Below are 27,331 nucleotides of genomic sequence, written 5' to 3' on the forward strand. Positions count from 1 at the left end.
GAAGGATGAGGGATCGTCTGTCAAAATATATGTTAAATTAGAAGCAGGGACCTTTGACCCTTTATTTGTTACATTAAAATGTTTCTGATCATTTATATCTGACCCACTTTAATATGTTTGTGGACTTTTTTTTTTTTTTGCAATTGTGCAATTCCCTAAAAATTTTTGATTCAAAATCACAATTTTATTTCAATTCTTGTCAATAATCATATAATAAACAATCATATTCCCATTCCAGTGGTGGAGCTAGAACAATTCTATGGAAGGTGGGTCAGAAAATCAGTGTGTGTTTTTATTTTATTCAAAAAATGTTGGTTTTGTTAATTTTTTCAACACTAAAATAAGCTTGTAATATCAATGTTTTCATCTTTTTCAATAATGAGACTAATATCGACTCAAAAATTAGGAGTGGGGGTCAAAGCTCCCCCGATTTGATCAAATCGAACCAAATTATTGTTCATACTCAGCCCTAATGTAACGTGATAGGCTAAATCTGAACTCCCTCACTACTCCCTAACCACTAAAAGATCGAGTGCCTTGGATTTTAACAAAATTTTGACACATTTTATTTTTTTTTTGCAAAATCTTGTCAAGACTTTATGAATCCTCTGTGTTCTCATAATGAAAACGTACATTTTCACACTTTTTTTTCCAATTAAAAATTGTTTGAACGCAATGCATTGTGGTCTATATTTGATTTTTTTGCAGGGATTTCTGGGAAATCTCCAAGCCACTAAATCGTAGATTCAGAGATCCCAAAACAAGTGATGAACGCCGTATAAAGTGCACCAACTGATGAGCGGTGATGGAATTCTCTCTAAACCTTAAATTTTTAGGTGATTATTACTATTAAGTATTATTACTATTATTACTACTAAGAACTTGTTTCTTATTGATCCCCCCGGATAAAAAAAAAGAAGCAAAAAAGCAAAAACAAACCGGTTTTCAATTTTGTTTTGATGTTTCAAAAATAAGTTCTTATTATAACCACTAGGGGGAGTCTCAGCATAACTTTAGTTGAGTTGATGTTCCATTTATTTTATCCAGGTACGCTACAGTATTTTGAGCGTTTCTTGTATAAAGTGAACCTATCAATCAGTACCAAATTGTACAGTTTTGGGCCTCTGTTGGTTTTAGGTTCATAAAAAAATGGAGCGGAACAAATAGGGCGGAGCTTCTGTCATCATGGCTACAAAAAAGAGAGTGCCGTATCTAAACTTCGCCAGCCGTAATTGCTGTAGTCGCATTACTATAATGCATATATACTACTCCCCGCATGCGCCATGACAGCCAACGTTGAGTGGAAAGTCTCAGCTGGGCGATACTCAGCATTTGGGTATCGATCCGATACCAGACAATATCGCCGATATCGATATTTTTTTGTATATGCGTTTTTATGTAAGTTTCCTTTTTTAAAATTACTTAATAAACAAAAACAGAATTAGGACAATATTTTCAATTAAATGGAAAACGGTAATTAAATTAGGGCTGGCGTTAGTGGTGAAGTCCCTTTAGCAGATACAGCAAAGTTTCAAACAAGAATAGAAATATCGATATCTGTGCGTCGATATCGATCCAATACAGACTTGAGATCGATATCCACCCAGCACTACTGGACCATACTAAACGGTACCATAACGTTCAGTGGAAATGAGGCTTATATTACTTTTTCTTTTATATATATATATTTATATACATAAGGCAGCCCAGAAGTTCCTCGTGCCGATCTGTTTAACATCCACCTCAAACTTGACCCTTTTGTCTGGGAACTCTTTTTCTGTTGGGGTTGATGCTGCCAGAACAGTCTAAAATAACAGAAGCCGTGTTTTTGTGCAGCTGTGAGGACCTGAGTGTTAACACAAACGTCACGGCAAACAGATGATTCTAAACACTCTGGGTTTTCTTCTCTTTCTTGTTATACTGACGGTCTCACATTTGGGAGTCCGAGAGACTTCTGTTTACAGCAGAGCTGTGAAGTGTCAGAGTGCAGGAAGGAAACGTTTTCCTCTTTAGGAAGCGCTTCTCCTTCTGCAGCCGCCGCCTCTGCACCTTCAGGGAACCATTAGCTGTGAGCTCGCTGGCAGCGGCTGCAGCCGGCGCTGAGAGCGCGTCTCGGCCCGCCGCCAGCAGTGCTGAGGCCCAGGACGCAGCGCTTTCCCTTTTTACCGGAAGGTAGCTGATGTTAGACAAAATAATCTGCCTTTGGCTGGAGCTGTTGGTGGCAGGACTCCGGGATGGAAATGTGGGTCATTCAGCTCACTGCTTATCATAGTTATCAGAACTACAACCGTTTGTTTTCCAGCTGATAAACCGGAGATCCAGTTTGATCATTAAAGTTAGTCTAAACGTGCAGCAGAGTCTGGATTAGGTTCTGCTAAAGCCTGAAACAGCCCAGGTACATTATCTATCCATCCATCCATCCATCCATCCATACATACATACATCCTTACATCCATCCATCCATACATCCTTCCTTCCATCCTTACATTCATCCATCCATTCTTCCTTCCTTACTTAAATCCATCCATCTTTTCTTCCATTCATCCATCTAAGCATCTATCCTTGTATCCATCCATTCTTCCTTCTTTTCTTCTTTTATTCCTTCCACCCATCCTTCCCTAATTTTTTCCTGCTTTTGATTCTTCCTTCTTTCCATCCATCCATCAATCTAACCATCCATTCATCTTTTCTTCTTTGCATCCACCCATCCATCCATACATCACTCTTTCCTTACATTCATTTTTCTAATCATCCATTCTTACTTCTATCCATCCTTTCTTTCTTCTTTTCTTCCTTCCCCCCTTGCACCCTTTTATATCCTTCCTTCTGTTGTCCTTCCATTTGCCAATCCATCTTTCTTCCACCCATACTTTTATTCATCATTCCATCTTTTCATTCATCCTCCCTTACATTCATCCGTCCGTCCGTCCGTCCGTCCGTCCATCCATCCATCCATACTTGCATTCCTCCATTCAAGCATTGATCCTTCTATCCATCTATTCATCCTTTCTTTTTTCTTTTCATCCATCTACCCATCCTTACTTATATTTTTCCATCCATCGTACGTTCACAGGAATCACTGGAGTCTATCCAGAGTTTATAACTCTGAACAGGTTTCCAGCCAATCTCTGATTATGTCAACTATGCTTCATTTACTTATTTTATATAGTAATTTTTTTTTATTTTAAGCCACTTTGGTTGTATTGAATTATTGTTCTTCAAGTTTTTTTCAAGCAGACATTATGTTTGTTTTTTGTTTTTTTATATTTTCTCTCTTGATTTTTTTTTTCAGAGTTTTGATTGAAGTAGTACTGGTCCTTACTGAGCATCACATCTTCCCACAGTTTTAATGTCTTAGTTTGACGCGTACGGGTGCTGCAGGGGTCTGGGTTGTCCCGGGTTGTGGAGGATCTCGGACAGTAGCGGCCGCATCTTAAAGGCAGTTCAGGTGTGTCTTGCAGTTTGATTCCAGTCCTCAAGGGACGTCATGGAAATAGAACATCCATTATCGTGCATATGTGGTAAGCGTATCGTGAAGTGTTGGTTAGGATAATACCAGTTACACACACTTATGATGTACGGGTGATGCTCTCGTACAGAGCTCTAACGCCATACTTTAGTCTTTAGTAGAGGCGTACTGTACTGGCCTCTTACCAACTGGACGGGAGTGTCACTGATGTGATACACAAGTGTCTATTGGATGCGTACACTGGGTACTCAATGACTAATTTCTAAACTAGTAAGTATTTATCATAACACTTGCCGGATCCTTGTATAGTTTCTAGTTTTTTTGGGGGTGTTGGGAAAAAAAGAACAATCCATACAACAAACCTGTGTCTTGCACACTTCTTTACCCTTATTTAAGCAAGGAGTGCAGCACACCCGTAGGTTCATGACCTCTATGGGCTCACCAAGCGTTCTGTGAGCTTGATATTTTGTGTGGGCCACCTGTATAGAGGTTTGCCCACTTTTTGTCCGTTCTTCCTTGTTGGGACTGAGGCTTTTGTCATTTTTTGATGCTTGAGTTGGAGTTTTAAAAGGTTATGATGAAGGATTTCCTAAGGAATACAGTCAAGTATTCACCAATACAAGTATCATTTCAGCTGCTTGATAGAAAACTCTAAATCCCAACATATTTCTTTTAAAAAGAAGTTGTAGTTTAACCATTTTCTGCTGCAAACGAGAGTCACGAAACCTCCAAACACCACAATAGGTTTGAATTCCTGTTATTTCAGATGAACCGTCGACCCCTCTGTCCTGGCGGGGGTCTCCGGCAGTGTTTTTTCCTCTTTATGTGTACGTTGACCTCCACCTCTACTTAACATTACACTGGATGCTTCAAGGTGAACATTCTCTGTAAACATCACGGTAACAAACGATTGTTTAACGTTGGCCTCCAGCGGCTCCATTTCCCCTCCACTGTCATTTCACAGGGGACATAAACAACCCCCCCACGCCACTTAAAAAAAAAATCTCCTCTTTTTTTCTGCGTGTGTGTCCTGTTGTCTCATTTAGGCCGACTGATAAATATGGCTGCACTCAGGCCTTCTGTTATGATGGAGTTATCTTTTGTGTATGCGCGGACGTTTTGGATGTAAACGCTGCCTTTTATCAGGCCCTCCGCGCTACCAGAGGAGTGGATTTGGGGGCCGTTTATTTGACAGGCCTGATTTGTTGTTATGCGTCGGCGCGCTCGACCGGGATGAGTGTACTGTCTGGGCAAAAGGCTGGATCGGCCTGCTTATCGTTGACCGTTTACTTCCCGTCTTTTAGATCATTATTCTTTTTGGATCTCCTCCTTAAACATCCCCCCGTCCTCTGCCTTCTGTTTACCTTTCTCTAGAGAAATCCATTTGGCTTATGGTCATTCTCTTACTTTGCAGTTGGATCATTTGAGCGGCTTTTAGCAATTTACAAAAACAATACACAAGAATAGAACCTTTTTAATCTTGAAGGAAATTCAGAAGTGGTTGGCTTCTTGCATTCACTACACTAGGACACCCAAAAGAAGAACTATAAAAACATTCAAAGATTAGAATGCATGAATTAAAACTACATTAAAACCTCAAAATGTTCAAAAATCAAAACAATTATTGTATGTATGTTCTGTTGCAGATGATAAGCCGGTCCAGGAGGAAGACTGGGTGCCGTGCCAGCACCCCGAGTGTCCTGACCGTCGCAGGGCCTCCAAGGTGAGTCCCAGAGTCTTAAATTAATTCTCAAACTAAACCATGTTTGGGTTTTTTTCTGCCAATATAAAATTAGCATCTGCTAAGAAAAAAAAAAAAAGTTTTTTTTTTTTTTTACTTGCTGATGTGGATTGAAATGTTTCAGTTGTACTCTTGGAAGGTTGCAATACCTTCAGTTGACCACCAGATGTCTCTGTTCTTTACTTTTGCTTGTTGAGGCCATTGACTGTAAATGAGAACTGGAATGAGTGACCCCTCCCCCTAGTGTTCCAAACAGGAAGTACATGCTGGTTCCAATAAGCCACAATCCCATAGACTTCTATACAGAAATAAACACCTTTTACTTATTAATTATATTTTTCAGACTCACCATTATTGCTGTGATACTTAAACATGTTATAAAAATCTTAATTTTTTAACAATATTTTTTCTTAATTGCAAGTTATTCAGCTATAAACTTACCAATCAGTTGCCTCAATAAAAGTATTTGGTGACACGTTGAACATTCAAAATGATTGAAGTAGTAGTAGGGGTGTGGCTTTCTAATAAGCTCATTCCTGATTGGAGAGTGGTTGCCGTAGAACTGTTGACTCAGAGTGACTGTTTACTCACAATTTCTGGCTCCAACATGGTCCATATTGCAAAAAATGGTGACTGAATCAATATAATTTGTTTGGAGTCACTCTCGAAGAATGATGTCACACTCACTCGGTCCAGTTCTCTTGCACAGTCAATGGTTGAGACTGAAGCTTCACAAGTGTTTTTGTAAAATATAAATAAATCTACCAGGGAGCTGTGACACTTGATCCCAAAATTTAAGCTTTATTTTTTATAAATTATTATTATTTTTTGGTAATTATTTGTCCCCTTTTTATCTTTTGTTAGAATTTTTTTCTTTTCCTTCTTTGTTGCCATCTTCTACTTCTTTTTCTTTTAATACTACTTCTTCCAAAATACTAGTACCTCTAAATTTACAAATATTACTAAAACCACTGCTACTTATCCTACTGATACTTGTTGCTACTATTGGTACAAATCCTCTTCAACTGTTACTATTATTACAGCTAAAACTAGCACTCTTGCTGCTAATAAAGCTAGATCTACTTGTACTGCCAATACTACCATTTCTACTACTACTACTACTTGTATGTATATTTTCAACACATCTAGAGTAGCAATAACTAAGAAGTCTACTACTAAACATTTGTTACTCCTAATGCTAGCTAGTACTTCTACTTTGCTACAGCTGCTAATAGCAATGCTACCTCAGTTAGCATTAATGCTAATGCTACTCTAACAACTTAGCATTGTGTAGCCAGTATGTTTGTTTTTAATGAGATTTTCTTCAGAGAAATCGTCAAAAGTCTTTTATCAAACATCTATATTTATAGAAAATGTTACATAAAAACGTCTTTAAATAGATTTAGCAAAATGTGATCAGCTAGCTACTGTTTTGTTGTTTGTGTCATCAGTGTTGTTGACTAGTCGATGCAGTTGTGCTCATTCAAGTGCGTTGTGCATCATATGCCTTTACAATGAAAGAAAATGCACAACAGAACTCCAAATGTGATTCACTGGATCTGTGTGTGCGTAATTCTTGATTTGTAACGTGTCTGCCTGCTTGTGTGTAACTGTGGATTTGTGTGTGTAATACTTGATTTAAAACTCATACAATACTTTTTGTGTGGAACTGAGTGTACTTGCATTTGTGTACTCACATGTACACTGAAATATAAATAAAAGTATAAAATAAAAAATGAACAAAATTCAATTTATGTTGGCACAGCCTGAAATTATACAAAGTGTGCATTGATTAATATATATATATATATATATATAAACCCTTAATGTATATCCTATTTTAAGAGCTATGACAGTCCACTTTATTTCTAGACCATAATAATCTTAAAGTTAGGCTATAGAATTGCAGGTTTAAAGATAACTTCATCCTACAATGTTATGTCAATGTATTGTTACTTTCAAAATATGTGCTGTTGTTGTTAAATATACTGTAGTTACATGCTGTTAGGAGTCAAATGCAACCTTCTAGTTTTCATAAATCACTAAATCAAACAAGTCTGGTTTTGGAACAAAACCACTCACCATCCAAAAAATGAAACTTCTGCTTAATATGTTACATTTAAAAAAAAAAATGACTCAAGATATTTTATATTTATTGTGTTAAAGCAAGAATTGACATCTCACTGAAATCGTACTAACGGTGGGTTCACACCGCACGCGGAAGCACTCCAAGGCGGAGTGCACGCGGAATCCGCTTCACCTCCAGTTCACACCAGACGCTTATTGACTTGACTTGTCGCCAACTGCTCTCTTTATGTTGAGCAACACTCCAATGTTCTTTAATAAATGTTTACACAGTTTTATCTGAGGTGTTTTTGATGAGTATGAATCGGTAACAGACATTTTTCGGCTGTGGGGGGTGGGGTTAGAGACAGAGAATGGGGGTTCTTTATATTCGCGGATTCGCGGAAGTCTCCGCTCCCTAATCCCTTTGAGAAAGGGGTAATACTGTATTTTCAACTCTACAGTCTGTTTGGATTCAAAAACATGATCACATTTGTCAATACCGGTATTTTATTGTGAAAAAAATTGTTATATTTTGAAAATTGACCCGATTTTCTCATGTGTGCCGTAACTTTCTGCCAGAATAATAGACCAGACGCCGAAACGATCGCTGCATGGCGAGCCGGTTGCGGAGGACCACAGTGCTTCCGCTAAGTTAAGTTAGTTTAGTCAGATATCAAGTTAGGATATTTAAACTAGAGACTAAAGACAAAAACACTGAGATTTAGTGTTTTTGCAACAAATGAAGAAATGAAGTCAGGAACATAACTAGAATTGGGTCAACTTTTCTTTCCGTTTTAGGGGCAGTAAGGCGTTAAAGCGTCTGCTTTCCTGAGTTTAGGTGCTAAAAGTGGCGTTGGTCCTCGGGCTCCGTCTGACCAGCAGACTGTGAAATGAATTATTCCTTTGAAGCCACTGGTTTCTGCAAATGGGAGTCTGGCCAAACCGCCGCGGAGTCTGCTGCGTCTGCCTGGACGCCGCCCCGCCCTCCTGCCACTCCAGTCCAGCGTTACAGACGGATTTTCCTCTGCAGTTCAGATGTTGCTCTCCTTTGTAAAACAATGAGACAGGAAGATGACAGGGAGATGATGTTGCATTTAGACGACCTATTGAGAGAGACAAAAACGGCGGCTATATTTAGCTCCTCCCCATGGCAACTGAGAATAATAGTCTGGAGAGGAAGAAAGAGCTCAATCCGAGCGGCTTTCTGTCTCTGTTCACCACCTCACTAAAAGACACTTCTTCTTCTTCTGTTTGATGAACTCCTTCATTTTCTCCTGTTTGAAGGATTTATCTTCTGTGAAAGAGAGAAAAAACAGAACTGTAGTAGCTGTATGATTATCAAACTCTTAACATAAAGTTAGTTTAGAACTTCTGTTCACTTTTTCTTTCTATGCTTCATACATAGAAGATAAAATAACTGAAATAAACTCTACTGATGACTCTTCTTAATATTTTAATTTCCCTGTAATTCTGGTGTGTCCCCATAGAGGGTGACACATAAACTGACCGTTGTTTAGGTGCACAAAGTAATTCTGCATTTATGGAATGTTGGAAGATTTGTAGTTTTTCAGACGTTCACCACATGAACTTAACATTTCAACCCATTGATGAAATTAGCACTAAATTGAGAAAAAAAGCCACTATTTGAAATAAAAAGTCCAAAATATATTTATTTTCAATCAAAATATATCGTTTTTTTTATTCAGATTCCATGATTTTTTTTTTTTCTTATAAGGTAGATTAACAAAACACTCCACTCCCGATTTGGCCCTTGTGTCTAGAACCCTTAGTGGCCCAGGAGTTATTTTTTTTTTAATTTTCTCAATTTCTGACATTAAAAATGTAAAATGACCACAACAATAATATTTGCGTAATAAATTGGGTTCTTTGTTTTCTGGCTTCTGTTCTGAGAGGTATCGATAGATGACCGGACTAAAACAAAGTTTGGTCTTAAAAAAAATCTGCCACAATATTTTGTGACCAGAGTTATCGCAAGTACTACGCTGAAATAAAATGTTAGCAATATAATAATGAAGTTGTTAGCTAAAAAAAAAAGGAAAAGTGTTTAACTCGAGAATAAGATTCTAATGGAGCATCAAACAGAATTTCTTTGTTTCGAGTCCCATTCGTCTCACCCAATCTTTTTTTCTATTGTAAAATTGTTACCAGTGGTCTTTTAATTAAAAAAAATAATTATTTAGTTCTACCCAAACTTCTGACTTGTGGGTGAGACTGTTGCTGCGGAAGTTAGCCTTCCCTTATTTCTCATCATCCCTTTGTTTAGTCTCTCGCGCTATCTTACAGCTCCTAACAAGCCCTATATAATTATATATATATCACTGTGTAATGCTTTGATTTAATTTGGATCCTTTAATTTACATGTACATATTTGAAAAATAGAATTTTAGGAGATGATAATTAATTGGAAAAAAAATTTTGCTATTAAAGCAAATATCTGACTAAATGACTTGGGACTACAATGTCGAATCCAAAAATAATAATAAAAAAAAAAACAAATGAAGTGAAATTTAAGATCACATTTTTTCTGAATTGTGTGGACATTAAAACACCAGAAAAAAATCTGGACTTGAATTTCAGATTCTCATTTTTGTCTCTAACCAGTCTCAATTTAGTCTCGCAAGATTTATTTTTTTTATTTATTTTTTTATTTTATTTATTTTTAACATGAGATTGATTTGGGGCACCATCAGTGAGTGTATTTTGAAAGAAATGTTTTCCTCTAAGTCACCCCTAAAGAAATATCTAGAAAAAATGTTTTTTGAAAGCACAGCTCTTATCCCATACAACTAAAAACCTTTTCAAACCATGAATTTAGCAACTTTTGTAGTTTTGACCTGTTGCAAATGTGATTGAGAAGTCTTCTACTTTCACCATAAATGGCTTTGGTTAACCCAAAAACATAAATAAAACACATTAATTAGATAATCTCTAATCTTATCCACTGGGTTAAAAACAGCAAAAATAAAGCATGATGTGGGGATAGAACAGTAAATGTATCCCACTAACCTCAACAGCATAGAAAAAATGGCACTTTTTAGGAGGAAAAACTAAACGTTTTTTTTAAATCTCCTCAGAGTTCTTTCAGAAATCCCGGTCATATGTTACAACCAGAGAATATTTAAGTTTTTATTTTGAGTGTAACATTGAACTTTTCATTAACATGAAGTTCAAAGGGATGTCTTTCCTTTGTCTGTCTATAGTAGTTTTTTGAGGAACAGCAACCTTTGGTTTCCAACCAGTATTATTGGGTTCATGTGCTACAGAGGTTTTCTATAGATCCCAATGTGGAATTTTCCCGTGTTTTCAATGAGCATCTGTGGTGGAAGGTCTTGTTGTTGTTGTGGACGTAGACGTGTGACATCACAGCCCGAAATCCTCCAGTTTCACTTCCTCTCAATCTGTGGGAAGTTTCCCAGATGTCCCAACGCTTTAGTCAGTCCACGTCGCTTTCCACATCTTTACGAGCCTGTCGCAATGCAAACCAGCCCTGACCATTACTCAGCCACCACCATGTTTCAACTGTCCAGTTGACTCAACTTCATGAAGATAAAACAGGTCTTTGTCCTCCTTCCAGACAAACTGCAGATCTTCAGTCTTATTCTAACAGAAATGAGTTGAATAAATCGGCCTGGTTCTGTCTGAACTAAAACCCGCTGCCGTGTCCTGCTCGGAGTGACTCGTCTTCAGGAACCGGGGTGCAACTTCCTCTTTCTGCCACATCCAGGTTCCGTGGTCATTGTTCCTTTGCCTTTGAACTTGTGAACTCTGCTTTCAATGTTGTTTGTTAGAACTTTCATTACTGCTGTTATCTTTGCGGATCCTTTCTTGTGTTTGTTCAGGGATAAGACTGTCCTGGAGGCCCGCTCTTGTTTTCTTCTTGTGGAATTCAGTTCTAAGTGGTCAAGTTTTCAGTTTTGAGGTTAAAAACATTTTTATCTGTTTGGTAAAAGTACAAAATGTCTGTTTATTAGATCCTCGTGAGACAAAATAGATACATGATTTTCCGCAAAACACTCATGAGGATCTACAGCCTAAGCCAATAATCCGTGGTCCGTCAAGATCACTAGCCACAGTTCGGCCCACACGAGTACCGTGAATAACTCACTCCCTCCTTCCCCCGCCGCCGCTGCATACCCCACGTGCGCATTATTAAAATCAATTGTCTGTCCACATCGAATGCAACCGTCTTTGTTTTTAGCCATGGCTAAAAGCATTATGATATGGGCATGGGACTGCTATCAACAGTATGTCTGCTTTTTATATCTGTCCTTACTCAATAAATAAATTCAAATAACAAGCGTCAAAAGACGGTATGGCAAGCCAAAAGGATCAAAAATCACCAGGAAAAGTAGGCATGGCAAAGCCTCGCCTGCACATGTAATACAGATAATAATAATTATTTGAAATGTTCCCACAGTTTCAATAAACCAATGAAAACCAACAAAATAATTTAGGTTCCATTTCAACTGTTTTATTTAGGATTTAATTTGCATTTCAGGAGTTACTGCAGATAAATTTGGTATTTAAGACTATTTTCATGCAGTTTTTGTAGACTTGGTCTCAAAACATGTAAATGTCATCAGAAACGACATGTTTTAGTTTTTATGTCCAAAGTTTAAAGATATTTTGTTTTTACAAATGGGCCTCAAAGAGCAAGTGTTTTCATGTAATATATGTGTGAGTGTATATTTTTCCTTTGAATTTACTGGATATATGTTTTTGAAACTTTTCAAAAGAGTAATTTTAGGCTTTTATCTCATATTTTTTCCTGTTAGTTTTTCCTTCTTACTGATCCGAAAAATGATCCGTACCGTGACACGATCTGAACTGTGAGTTTTGTGATCCGTTACACCCCTAATCAAAATAAATCTTGTTTTTGCCTGATATAGAAACATATATTTCTTTTAAACGAAGCACATCTAAACAAACCAAAAGAAAGCCCCACCCCTCCCCCCAATAGACCCAATGTTATCTAAGTATATCTTCTGTTGATCTAATGACCTAAAAACAATTCCGATTGTTAAAGGTGAAACTGATCATTTCACGCTTTAGGGATTGGGATTTGATAAAAACAGATGTCTGGAGTGTTGAGTCTGCTGTGACTTACTGTAAGCGAAAGGGATGACACCCTGACTGATCATGAAAGGGACGGCGGGGGGGGGGGTTCCTGTCATTTCTGGAACTATTTCTGTCCTTCATGAAGAAAGAAACCGGAATCGAGCAGTTTTAGTTTTCTAGTTAGTGGAACGTAAACCATATTGTGTAAGAGGTCGGGTTTCTTCTCGCTCCGTGAGGTCTTGGGGCTGTTGCTCGCCAGCTGAGGCAAAGTGACTCGCCTCTAACAGCAGGGGGCGACGTCGGGGCACGTCCCACCACCGGTTTGTTCACCTTTTTGGTCTGTTTGATGGGTGGTTTTCTGAAACATTTTGACGAGGAAGTTCTACTCCCTAAAATACCTCACCATGGCTTTCTCTCAGTGGTGTTCAGTTCTGTATTTCCAGGGCTTCTTCTGTCCTCTTTCTGGTCAAAACTGGTCCAAACATGAACAAGTTCACCATCATTTACCCAAATCAGTCCAGGTGTCTGTATGTGTCCGAGCTGATCTGGTCCTGAAGGGAAACTCTGGGTTTCTGGAAGTCTGAGTTTCAGGTGTCCAACGATGACGTTGAGCTCTTTCTTGGCCAGGCTGGTGGGATTCATATTAGATGACACCTTTCTGAGCTCTCTGCTAGTCTGAGCTTGCTCCCCGGATTGAGACTCTCACATGGATCGGCCTATTACCCCCCTCCTCCTTCTATCCCAGTCTGCTGCAATCCCCCTCAGCCTCAGGTTTGACAGGACCAGACAAGATAGCTCGAAAAAAGGCGTGGGTTGCCAAGGCAGTCGGTTTCTCCTATTAAAACAGCTGGAGGCGCGGCGGGGAGAGAGCGAGGTGAAAAACGGAGGATGACGAAAGTGTCCGTCATCTCTTTAGCTCTCTTTCCGTCTGAGCGTTTCCAGAAAATTGCCCAGAAAGGGTTTCACTTAATAAAAAAACAACATTTTTTCACTTAAATTAGTATAAATGGATGAAAATTAACAAAAAAATACACATTTAACCACTAAAATGACTAAAACTTTGAGATCATTCTAAATTTTATTAAATTTAATGCAGCAAAACTTTATTTAAACAAGGGGTCTCAAACTCAATTTACCAATGAAGGTAGTCTGGCTGAGGCTGGGCCGTATGGGGTTCCATTTGTGCCAAAATTATGTTCTTACGTCCACTATCTATGTCTTTAGTCTACTGTCTATGTCAGGGGTGTCAAACTCAATCACACAAGGGACCAAAATCCAAAACACAGCCTAGGTCGCAGGGCGAACAGGATAAACATTTATTGAACACTCGAAAACTGACTTTTTATAACTTTGAAACCGTAGCTTTTGAACGTAATTATGAATTAGATTTATAGAATTTCCTGTGATAATGTTAGTGTGAATGCTGTAAGCTGAATTTGGCAGCTGAAGATGCTAAAATTGATAGCTAACAAGGCTAAAGCTAACAGCTGAAAACGCTGAAGCTGATAGCCAGCTAAAGTATTAGCTAAATGCCAAATTACCGTAAAAAAACAAAACAAAACAAATCAAAAACAAAAAACTCTGGTTAGCCGAAGCAGCTAGTATGTAGCTAAAAAATAGCTTAACTTCAAATTAGCCTGAAAAACGGAAATAAGCCTAAATTAACCAAAACAGCTAGCTTGTAAATATTAGTCTAGCACTAAAACAGCATAAAAAAATCTTAAAAACAAAGCCTAAATTAGAGCTAGCATATAATTTAAATATTACCTGAACTCCAAAATAGTCTAAAAAATCTTATTAAATGCAAAAACAGTCCAAAAAGCTAGCAGAATGCCAATTTTTAAAACTTTAAAACCCCAACTTTTTAGCATAATTATGAATAATAAAAATGATGGAATATTAATAAACCAACTTCAACCTGTGGTCTATGTGGTCTATGTCTACTGAACATTTTTTTTTTTAGCATTTGTTCACATCTTGGTACAAATGAAGGACAAAATCAAAAATATAGAAAGATTACTGTCATTTTTTGTTTTTTTTCTCCATTAGTCACTTCTGTACAGAGATTTCTTCAAGTTGTCTCCACCTCTCGATACGGTCATCGCCTCCTGATGACGAAATCTTCAGATTCTTTGAAATTTAGGTCAAACAATTTCACCATAAGGGATTTTCAGGTTTGAATGAGTCTTTTCAGGAGGCCTTTTTCCCAGCCCCCTCACACAAATTACCCTCTGTAATCCCACCCGTCTTTTTTCCAGTGTTCTTTTTCACCTTTTATTTAACTCATCACATCTTAAAGCTGATAAAAAGTACAATTATAACTGTGGTTTTAACCCTTTAACGCCTGAGGCGTCGTCGGTGACGCCCAAACACAAAATCTGTAACTTTTCAACCGTTAACACGATCAACGTAATTCCAGCAGATCCCCCCCCCCCCCCNNNNTGTTGGAGTGAGGGAGGGATTGAATGTTTTCTACGTAGGAAATACAATCTTTATCAATGGAATACTCTGATCCTGATTCACCTCGATTTGAAAAAAGAAATATTCAGAAATTGAATTTAAAGCTTTACTTTCTTCACATATGTCCTCCATTATTGGAAAAAATACAACGAGAACATGTTAAAAACAATATTTTTTTTTAATCTGAGTGGATCTTTAACGGACAAAATTTGATATGATCATGGATGCATCAGAAAGGGGCGGAGCTTGTGGCCCAGCCAGTGTATTTTTTATGTCAAAAATGCGATCTTTCTCCAGCAGTATTTTTTGTCTACTCCTGATTTACAACAATTTAAATAACAAAATACTTAGAAATGCAAATTTAAGATACATTTTCTTTATATGTCTTTCAAGAACATGTTAAAATGACATAAAATAATTAATCTATCTATCATTTTTTCTAGTAGGCTAATCATTTTTTCAACATTTTTCACTTTCCTTCTGTGATTAATCCCAATTTGTCTGACCAATCAAATCGTCTATCATGTACTTCCCCTTCTCTTCGCCGTCTTAAGACTCATTTTTCTTTTCTACTGAAGTTTTTTTCCTCACTAAACTGACACTGTGAAAGTCACCAGGTGTAAACCCCCCTCAGGTGGCCTGAAGCCGGCTTTTCTACATCTGTCAGGAAGGCGGAAAGGTGGGGGAGGGTTCAGGTCCGTCGGACACATCTCCGTTATTCTGGCCTCAGATTTATCCACCTGGTTCTCCACAGGAATGGTTATTTTTTTATCCTTGAGAAAAAAAATCTTAGAAATTTTCTGTCTCTTTTTTGCTGTGTTGGCATTTTCTGAGAAGGATCGCATGTCCTGAACAGCACAAACCTTGATGAGTTTTAGACTCATCAATTTTCAACATTTTATGGCATTTTAGTATTTTGATTTAAACATACTAGAACATTTAAATAATTGTAATTATTAAACCCTTATTTTCAAAATGCAAAAATAACAGCAAGAACTGATCAGTAGGGCTGGGCGATACTGATCATTCAAGTATTGATATCAATATCGCCGATATCAATATTTTTTATAAATGCGATGGATCTGACATGAACCTTAAAATCGCAATTGTTTTTAATCACTGTGAATGTTTTTTTTAGATTTCCTTTTTAATTACTTGATAAACATAAAAACAATATTTTTAATTAAAATATCCCTGTTTATTAATGTATACGCTCTTGTAAATTAGCGATTAAATATTTACTTATTTTTTTTCAATTAAAATAGTTTATTAAAATAAAAACTTATTGAAAATAAATAAAAAGTGAAGGAGTGAATGCAAAGGAGTCAACAAACCAAAACAAACGAATAGTGGTGAAGCAGTGACTCAGCTTGGCCCTTTTATCTGATACAGAAAAGTTTCAAACGAGTGGAAATATCGATATCTGCGGGTCAGTATCGATCCGATACCAACTTGAGATTGATACTATTGATATTTTGGATCGATCCTTCCTGCACTACTGATCAGTTAAAATGGAGAATAAATCAGTATGGATGAGCAATTGTTTTGTTATTGATAAAATTGTGAATTGTATTGAAGCTTAGAAACCTTGAAAAAGATTGTCTTAAATAAACGTGTCGGTCAATCAAGGTACATCAACAGAAAAAAACAAACTCTGTAAACTTTGAGATTTCATGATTTATGCAGGAATAGTAGCTCCGCCCCTGAACTATATTGTAGTAAGACACTAAAAGAAGAGCCGTGCAACATGAGTGCTAAAGAAAATCAGGCAGAGTGACAAAAGTCCTCCAAAGAAAAGCTGAAAATCTGCAATTCTCCTACACTAGAGTGACATGATGGAGCCACTTTATGGAACTCTACATGCATGGAGTTTTTCTATGATTGTTTGAGGCATACTTTCTGAGAAAGTCATGATAATTATCATACCATGATAATTCTTTGAACCAACAAGATAATTGGGACTTCACGTGAGAACCTGGCCTGAAATTGGCCGTATAATCCTGTAATGTTGCATAAAAAAACCAAGTTATCAGCTGTGGCCTCGTATATTTGTAACTGAATAATTCTCCGTGGAGCGAATGATCAGTAAATAGCATTTCCACACACAAGAGACGGATGGCATCACCTGTGTTGCATTAGATAAAACCTTTGTGTTGAAAGCTTGTTTGCTCAGATTCTTCTGTCCATTTAAAGTGATGACTTCTCTTTTTATTGTATCCATATATGGCGCAAGCCGTGCTTATCCAGGTAAAGGCTCAGATATCATTTTTGAGTTGCAGTATTGCTTTAGACATTTTCGTGTTTATGGGGATTTTTCCTCTCCTGATGGAGTAAGACGGTTTTATGGATCATAACCTCTCCTGCAAGCACAGACAGCTCTTTATGGCATCTTGCAAAAATGATGTCCTGTGACCAATTTGGAGTTTTTTAGGGTTTTTTTAAATTTTGATTAGGCTTTCCACCAATCTGAGAAAGTATTTCTCCATATCCAGGTAGAAACTCTTCTGTAATAGAGACCTATAGGGATGGTAGTTTCTGTTTTGTGACACTTTATGTTTCAAGGTTCTAAAAAGTCCCATTTGTTGCCACACTTGATGTGGGAAATTTGTTCTCCATATTTGACCGGTTCCCTGTTAGATGAACTATAGATACATACGTGCTCAGGAACCATTTGGTGGTTGAACCTCATAATCTAACACCTTAATACAGAGTGTCAAGGAGCATCTCTACTGACTCTACAGAGTATTTGAACACACAACCGTCCAGTCTCAGGTCAAACATGCTACCAAAAGGCCAATGAGTTGTCTTTAGTTTCATACTAAAGCCAATAGTGTGAAAGCCAATAGTGTGATGTGTTGGTGAAAATTCTCATTTATCCAGTTGACTTCTTGAAGTTGAGTCATGGCGTCTGGGCCCAGAACCACTTATAACGACTATAAGTAGTATATATTGGACAAGTAGTGAAACATTTTCAAGACAGAAGATTTTAAGTCCAGATCCCATGACCCAACTTCAACACAAAAGTTCAACGTTGTCCTCTCCCACAATTTCAAAATAAATGCAGATTACTTATCAAACATTGTAGCAAAGAACATTGTTAGATGAAAGGATTTTTGGATTTATCTGCTTCGTTCGGCACCAGAGACCGCAACATCTTCCTCAACCGTCTTCATCACACAACTAGACTCTTCCTGATTTCAGTTGTGCCTCCCTTCCTTTGGCAAAGAAAGTTCCACCTGTGGTATTCCCCAAGGCTCAGTCCTTGGCCCCATTTATTATTGTCATCTGCATTAGGGGTGTGCCAAAATATCAATATTGCGATTATATCGCAATATTTAGTCCTGCAATTGATTCTCGATGGATTCTCACTAAGTATCGATCTAGTATTTTCATTTGAAGAGACTGTAAGACGTTCCTTCGGAGGTAGATGGGGAGAGACTGGCTGTCACGTGCACCAATGTGTCTGACAGCTACTTGAATTATTTATTTCTGTTCTGTTGTTTACAACAATTTTGCACTAAGTAGTAGCACTGCTGTTCATGTTTAATATTGTTAACACTGAATTTTACAAATAGTTCCAATTCAATTGGTGTCAAGGCTTATCAAAGACATAGTGACTGATTACAGCAATTTTGCACTGAACTGTCTATTAATTGCTGCACAAAATAATTATTATGGTTGAGTTTTAAAATAAAAAAAGTGATTTTTGGTTATATTTTACCAAAACATATGTGTTCTTCTATATAATGTGAGTTATTAGAGATTTACCAGTTATTGGAGTATCGCGATAGCATCAATATCATGAGTTATGTACCGCATCATATCCTGAGGTACACAGTGATTTCCCAGCCCTAATCTGCATGCTGTCTCTTGGTTGTATCATCAGAGACATTAGAATATTATTCCACTGATTCAAAAATGATACTCATCTCTACATAAAAATGGATTCCGACCCCTTTGTGTCATGTATTAGAAACCTTTAAAGCAACACGTCACCAACTACTGACTGGAAAACAGGAATCTGTTTTAAACAAATAGTGACGCTGACGTGGAAACTGAAAAAAGCTCTCCGTTTAAAAAGTTAGACATTGACACATGTCTATTTATAAAATGTCCCGTGAAGTATAAACACCAGTGAAGGGGGGTTTAACACTGGTGACATGAGGTCAACCCCCAGCAGCATCTCTGTCAGGAAGCAGGGAATAACAGGAAAGGGGGGGTGGCGGGATACCTGACGGACCGTCCTATGGAAATGGCCTTGCATGAGTTGAAAAGTGGCCGAAGTTTGAACAGATAGACCAAGATTGAGACAAATTGTTGGGTTGGAGTTTAGTGGAGTTTGTATGACTTCCAATCATTTCTAATGAACAGAAAAATTCTAAAATGTCTTCTAAAGTGGGAGCAGCCAATGGTATTTGAGGAGTCCTCGATGGTTGAAGGTCATCACACTTAAGCACACCAGTTTGTAATGCTTGTTTGAATCCATCATTGCGCTGCCTTATTTATTTATTTTATTCAGAGGAGGCTCAAGCTCTACTTTCAACAGTTGCCGTTGCGGTGTAATCCGTTCAGGTGGCTGCAACGTGGACGTCCTCTAATTAGAGCTGACCATGGGGGGTGGCTTTGGGCATAAAAGGGTTCAACAAGTTGTTTTGCCCATGATTGGGTATTAAGGCTCCCCCACTACCGTCCATTAGCACACCCCCACTTCTTACAGTCTTGTAATTCAGAGTCCCCTCCCCCCACCTACACTTGGAAGCTGTAAGTCATAAGAGCCTGGTCTGTTATCCCGTTTGCTTCTCTTAAATTGTGTACATTTTAATACATTGATGTGATAAATGACCTTATAACTATTATCTACACAGCATTAGTCTAGTCAACTTAAAAAACATATATTTTTAAATATAGTCAGTCGAAAAAGCATTGTGTAAACAAATTACTGTGTGGGTGATTTTCAAAGATGTGTTCATCTTTGATCAACATAAATGACATAGTGCCAGATTGTGGTAAATCAAAACTGGACACTAGGAATAACAGAGTCCACAACACCAGAACTAAAGAGGGTCAGTGACACAGTCTTTAAAAGTGTCCTTTATGACAATGAAAAAAAAAAAAAACATTCCCAGTAGTGTTTTAATTAATGAGAAAAAGTCCACAAATACATGTTAAAACTCAAAAAACAGGATTTTTATCGGAGGGGACTATAATCTGTCCAGGCTTCTAGCTGTGAATGTGTTGAGTTTTATAGTACAAATAAAAGGAGCATATCATTGAAATCCCTCTGTGTACCCCTCACAGGACCAGCGGTCTCATCAAAAACAAAAGACCCCCCCCCCCCTTAATCAGATCAGAGTGATCTAATCCGGCTCAATTCGTTAGTTTTTAATTAGATTAGGAGGTGTGGCATAAACGTTAGAATAATCTGATCTTTTTGTTGGTTTGAAAAAATAAGGACATTTGTTTCTTGTGGGTTTTGAGGTTGTGTGAGAATATCTTGATTACATCAGGAGGACTTTTATCAGTGACTGGTCTTATTTGTTGTTAAGATACGCCTCTGTTGTTCAGAAGTTCATCTTGCATGAAAAAAGTAACATAAGATCATTACTATGGAGAGAAAATTGTATCATTCCCATTTGCACATGCATAATTTTTCATTTGTGCATAACTTTGGATTTGTGTGTGCGTAATTCTTGATTTGTAACACAATACATATGTGCATAAGTACAAAGAATATTAAATAAAAAAATACAGAATATTTGAGGCTGTTGGGAGGGTCCAGCTCTGTTATACCCTGTGACCAGGGGATAACCTACATGGAGGCATTGACTGGATATCTCATACAATGAGTGGAAGACACGGATGATGTTGAGAGATCATCAGTAAGGAATTCTTCAAAAGCCTCATGCAATCATTCCGATCTCATAGCCCGAAACACACCAGAACACTCAGTACGCACCATAGGGTCCCTGATCTAATCTGTACATTGACTTAACATTGAAACTGGGCGCGGAAATCGCGTTTGGTGTGAACCAGCTTAAGACCGGCAACCTAAAGTAACAGTTAGAAATACCTAAATGTATTGTTTTTTATTGTACTATTTTATTTTAATGGGTAATCAGCTTTAGTGTAAATATATTTTGAACCATATACTTTGTCTTCCAGATGATATCAGTATCATCCAATAGTAGCACTAGCATGATTTCAAAGAGAAGCTGGTGGTTGTTGGAGACTGGCTATTAATTGAAAAATGAAATGTACACAATGAAATTTCGACTTTATCCCTGCCTTGATCGCATTTGACGATTGAAGTTTGTAGAAAAGAGGATTAGCGTCCACAGAAGGCGGTGGGTTGTTGTAGGTTTATTTGTCGTAACATGTCCTCAAACGCGATGTTTATTGGAATAAGAGACGGGCCGCTACTAGAAGATGTTTACAGTAATAAACGTGTCGCTTTTATCTGCAGCTGGAAGCGTGACTGTGTACCAGCCTGCCTCAGCCGTCGGTGGGAGGGGCAGAGTCACTGGTAGCAGCTTTAGATGATTAATGAGAAGAGTCAAAACAATACATGCCTCACATCAGAGGCTTAATAATTGTCTGATAACTTCAAAAGGGTTTGTTGTTGTATGACTAGAAGCCATTTTGAAAAGCAAGTTGCTACACGGGTCTGAAAGCTTGTTCTGGAATGGGACAGTGGCTCTATTTAAAAGTCTTGGGTTGAAGTCTGGGAAACTGGCAGAGCGATTAAGATGATACAAAGAAGATGAAGGTTGACGTGCGTCAAGAGTGGGCAACTCCGATAGTTTAAAATGTGAAAGGGAACCTATTTCTTCTCAGGAGTCGTCGAATCAGGGGACAAATAAGGTGGTTTTGGCAGAGTTTTACGCCGGATGCCCTTCCTGACACAATGTTTTTTTTTTTTATATCCGGGCTGGGGACCAGCACAGGAAGACCCAGACTTGGGCCCCCTTTTGGTTTCATACTTAGGCACTAGGCCCCTTGTGTGATTGAGTTCCCCTGCTCCAGCGGGAAGGGACTCACTGGATTAAGCTAATTTGAAGAGAGGGACCTGGTGGCAGAAACGACGGCTACTGAAAGTCATTAGCTGGAAGGAAGTCCAAGACTTCAACATCATAAACATCCCCCCCAACACACATACCCCGAACATTTCGGTGGAAAAATACTCTTATCTTTGGTTGAAAAAGACAATTATAGCCCGCAACCCCAACAGATACATTTTTTTTGTTTGTTTATTTAAGCTTTGAACCTTTACCACCTGAGGTGTTTCTGTCAAACCCTAAAATAGTCTTTGACATACTGTTACTCCTCACACCACATCTGACAATTACTCTCCTGGTAATTATATCCAGTCTGCCAGATCATTTTATATTTTTGTTATTAAAGGCCCAACGTTATCTTGCGCTGGTAACATATTGCAACACATTCTCACTCTCAACTCTTCACATGTTGACGCATGGTTAAGGACCCGACCGCGTCAATAAGTGACGTTTTGGGTTTACCTAACTCTTCATTTTTTTGTTGTGCTGGCTGGTCCAATTAAATCAGGGGTCCCCAACCTCCAGGCGGTGAACCAGGACCAGAACCACACCAGTGTTATAACCCTAGCCTTAACCCATTTCCGGGCAGGGATCAGTACTGGTTCCAGATGCAGTACTGGTTCAGAACGCGGTACCAGACAGGGACCAGGTTAGGGTACCGGTGCCGGCTGCGTCCCGACGTTTTTTTTATTCGTTAAAAGTTATGTTTTTTTTAAAGTTTAACAAATTAATTTTGTGTGTGTTTAGCAAATGTTCGGCCCGCGACCTAAGGTGTGTTTTGGATTTAGGCCCCATGTGTGATCAAGTTTGACACCCTTTGTGAGAAAAGCGGCTTAGAGCTGGTAAACAAGACTTTCAAGTGGATTTTCACGGATATGCTATACATTACTAATATAAAGTTATTTTATATCGCTCCAAAGCCACTTGCTCCGCGACAAAGCTGATTCACATTGATAGCGTAAAGAGGTTAGCGCAAGATAACAGCGTTCAAACGTAAACTCCAATGTTAATGTCTTAACAGTTTTATAAATTTGAACGCTTTTATTAATATCCTTTAATAAACCCTCTTCTTGTGGAATTTCCATTTCCGGCTAATGATTTTCAGTCACTATCTTGCCTGCCACCAGGTCCTCTTGACTTTGGAAGGGGACCATAGTTTCCCGTGCGCCAGTTGTACACCCATCCAACTGAGCCATCCAACCGCTCTACCGCCATCTATGAGCACACCTGAAAAGTTGCTGTCATCTGTTTTTTCATGAATGCACCGAACGCCAAGACATATAAGCCTTAGTGTTGACATGTACTTGGGTTGAACTTCCATCAAACATTTGTTCACAGAATAACAGAATTAAAGCAACAATCCGCAGATTTATGTCAGCCGCTGAAGAGCTTCTGTCCAGACTTGATACTACTTCTTAAAATCAAATTTGCAATTGGCATTTCTAGTCATTTCGTCCATCCGTGACCTGTACAGTAGGCAGGGCCATCTCTTCTGCAGAGGAAGTGACTTTGAGCGTTAGGTCTTCTCCATCTGTGCACGAGTAAGTGCTCAGCCATGTGTGGCTGAGTAGCGAGGACTGTCGGGAGGGGCGGCATCAGCAAAGTAATCATTTACAGGACACAGTATGACTTTATCTCACTTGTAGCCCTCTGCTGAATGAAAAGCGTGCAACAACAAGGCTGGGAAAAAGGCTGTTTTTTTTTTCCCCTTATCTGGTCGTATTTGCATTAGATTAATGGATAGCGTCTCTTTGGGGCATGCCCAAACAACACTTAGGACTCTGCTACTGTAATGTTGCACCTATTGGATTCTATGCTGGATAGGAATACTTTTGTCCTTTAAAAATATAAAAATCAGAGTGTGGATGTAGATAGATTGTATTAGATATGCAATATTTGTTCCTCAATATGGACCAGACTAAACAGAAGGTACTTTAGGAGTTGCTCGATTCATCTGCTGATGGCAGTGATGACAGATTTATTTCCCATTTCTTCCCCTTGTTCAGTTCTTTGGAAAAAACAACATAAAACATTTGAATTTGGTTCCGCGGAGGGTTAAAGTTCAAACGAAGGAACAGGAGAGATGAGTTTGAGATTACGTAATAGACGATCACCTGGACCGAGGAGGCTGACATGTCAGACAGATGGGAAACTTTGACAGCATTCTGAAGAAGAAAAAAAAGAGATTTGGTTTTGGTTTACATGAGTCAGCTGGGATGTGTGTGAGCTTGTGGGGGAGTGATCGGGCAGGAAGGCGGGGTTGATTATTCCTGTCTGTGTCAGTGTGCTTCCAACCCCCCCAGCACACAGTGGTAGTAAACACAGAACCTCTTCCACGCTGGTTCGATTCCGTCTTCTCTCCCATTTACTGATTTTTCCAAGAAGCTCGGGACTATTTTCAGGAGCTCCAAAGGTGTGGAGTGAGTTTGGAACCTTCACCTCCTGCTGTCTGCTGTACCTTAGGGATATTGATTAGTTCTTCAACTGAAACTCATCGGTGGATTTTCCAGGGAAGCATTCTATGGCAAGTCGTTTTGCTTTTTATACATTTTTAAGTTTTTTTACTCGTAAATCAAACGGTGTGCTCTATTTCTACCTGTGTTCACTTTACATTTACTATTTAACTCTTTTATTGTGTTTGGGTTAAAACGGACCCATTTTCACATAGGTCAGTTTAGCTTTTTATCGTATTCATATCAAAATTGACCCATTTTCACATGGGTCAAAATTGACCGTGTGAAAATGGGTCAATTTTGTCCCAAACACAGTGGTATAATTGGAGTAAAAATGACTAGTTTGCGAAAAGACTTCACATACTAGGAATAAGCTCAGAAAAAGTGACACATATGGAGTTTTTTTTCCCTGACTAGTGCTATGGCAAGTCGTTTTGTTTTTTATAGGTTTTTTTATTTATTTTTTACTCATAAATCAAATGGTGTGTTCTCTCTCTACGTTTTTTCACTTTACATTTGCTGTTTAACCCTTTTTTATCTTTTCGGGTCAAAATTGACCCATTTTCATATGGGAACACAAATAGAATAAATCCGGGTTACATGACTATCTTGTGAAAAGACTTGACATACTTGGAATAAACCCAGAAAAAGTGACAAATGTGGGTCTCTTTTTGCTAGTGAAATTAGTATTATGGCAAGCCGTTGTACTTTTTTCACAATCAATTTTGACCCATGTGAAAATGGGTCAATTTTGACCCGAACACAACAAAACAAATGTGTAAAGACTTCACATACTAGGAATAAATCCAGAAAAAAGTGACAAATGTGGGTCTCTTTTTGCTAGTCAAATTAGTTTTATGGCAAGCCGTTTTGCTTTTTTCACAGTCAAAATGGCCCCATGTGAAAATGGGTCAATTTTGACCCGAACACAATAAAATAAATGTGTAAAGACTCCACATACTAGGAATAAACCCTGAAAAAGTGACAAATGTGGGTCTTTTTTTGCTAGTCAAATTAGTCTATGGCAAGTCATTTTGCTTTTTATGGGTTTTTTTGGTTTTTTTTAACTCGTAAATCAAATGGTGTGTTCTCTTTCTACTTTTGTTAACTATACGTTTGATGTTTAACCCTTTTTTTGTGTTCAGGTCAAAATTGACCCATGTGAAAATGGGTCAATTTTGACCTGAACACAATTAAATAAATGTGAAAAGACTTTACATACTTGGAATAAGCCCTGAAAAAAGTGACAAATGTGGGACTTTTTTGCTTGACAAATTAGTGCTTGGATTTATTAAAATGATTTATTGATTTTCAGAGGACCTTTTAACCGTTTTCCTTCCCTGGGCTGGGAGAGACCCCGTCAAACATCTGTAGTAGCACAGAGCAGCTCCTGAAAAGTCTGATTGTTCTTTCACATCTGCTTCTCATATCGGGTTGCCTTCACCTCGGTACCTGCCGGTGCTCTCCCTTTCATAGAGCAAACAATCAATTTCCCAGTCATATTATATAGAAGCACTTTCTTTTTCGAGTCAGCAGAAGCTCCGCTTTCAGTGGGAATACCCACTTCTTTCTTTCTACTGTCACATTTCCTCCTTTTTTGGTCCTCCTCAGCCCCTTTCCTGTCAGTATCTCCTCCTCCTGCCCTGCAGCCATGGATTGGAAAGCTGCTGGTTTTGCAGCACAATCCACTTGGCGTTGTCTCGCCTTTTATTGTCAGAACACTTGACTTCACGGAAGTAGACACTCGAGCTTTTCCAGGATTTGGTCGCACTGCTTCTCTCACGCGGCTGTAGGAGGTTTTGTGACATCCTAACTGTGATCGTCTTAATGTCTCGTCTGCTAAACCCCAAACTTTCCTATAACAAGTGTTGGTAAAAACCAACTGCATCCGTTTCTAAATCTGGAAACAGAGTGGGAAAAATAAGGAGGCGATATTTTTTTTGGATAGACTCCACTTAATTACGAAACACATAAATTCATTTTTAAAGAAGAGGCATTTCCGGAGGTCCTTTTATGGCGAATTATGGTTACGTTTTCCCATTATGCATCCATTTTTAACCCTTTAACCACCAGAGCTACAGTGTTTATGTTCTTTTATTTACTGTAACTTTTCAACTTTTAACGCGATAATTCTAGTAGATTTTGTAGGAGAAAAGCGAGCCGCTTTTCTCCTACAAAATCTACTGGAATTATCGCTTTAATGCTTAAAAAGTTACAATAAGTTAAAGGTTTTGTGTTTAGGAGTCATTAGCAACACCTCAGGTGTTAAAGTGAAAGGAAACTCAGTTAAAGACTGGATTTTAAATATGGAGCTTGAACGTTTGTCTGCTTTGAACTGCTGTTTCCACCAAAGTGTTTTCATGTAAGATGGAAAAAAAACCCTCTGATCACCGATGAGTGTGTCTGAGGAGAGTGTTATGAAATATTGTATACAGTTACTGTAATATACCCGGAGTCCTCTCCAACCGTAAATGACTCACACACATTCTTGACCTTGAAAGACTCCGCAAATTTACAGTAGTTTTGTTTAAAAATGTAAAATTTGATCCTTTTTAGGAGTTTCCTTAATCATTTAAGAGAAAAATGTCCAAAATGTTGAAATCGTCGCAAACATGCCGTTTACAGACAGACTTCCCGCCTCCGTTGGATCTGTTGGAGACCAAACAGACGGCGTCCGTGTTTCTGCGGCAGATTGGTAACATTACCGCTTTTGATAAGCTGATTGAGCGTTCATTAAACCTCTTACCTGAGCCGCACCGTCCAGTCAAAGCTTAGTGGAGCTTCGTGGCTTAGTGGCTTTTATGAACAGCAATATGCAGAACTGCATTGAAGGAATATATTTTAGTTAACAATTGTGGTATGGTAGGTGAACCGGCTTAGAACTGTATTATACCTTCAGGTAGTGTAAAAAATTGCAAGTAAAAATAAGGAAAAGGCTAAATTTTTACCACTAAATCAGCCTGAATTAGTTCTTCACCAGATAAAAAGTTATATAAATGTGTTAAAT

General features: G+C 38.3%; 1 protein-coding gene across 3 annotated transcripts in view; it reads left to right on the plus strand.

Moving 5' to 3' along the window:
- The window catches only part of plekhg5b (pleckstrin homology domain containing, family G (with RhoGef domain) member 5b), a 101,747-nt gene that overhangs the window by 29,318 nt on the left and 45,098 nt on the right, over positions 1–27,331 (plus strand). For 2 of the 3 annotated variants that reach the window (XM_024293578.2, XM_024293577.2), the window contains exon 2: positions 5,116–5,192. In XM_024293578.2, the coding sequence (XP_024149346.1) occupies positions 5,116–5,192 (77 nt within the window). Of the gene's footprint in view, positions 1–5,115; positions 5,193–23,927; positions 24,396–27,331 lie in introns of those variants that run through there. The other variant, XM_024293580.2, reaches the window with a different exon arrangement.

This window comes from Oryzias melastigma, linkage group LG7 (genome assembly GCF_002922805.2).
Source record: "Oryzias melastigma strain HK-1 linkage group LG7, ASM292280v2, whole genome shotgun sequence".
Lineage (NCBI taxonomy): Eukaryota > Metazoa > Chordata > Actinopteri > Beloniformes > Adrianichthyidae > Oryzias > Oryzias melastigma.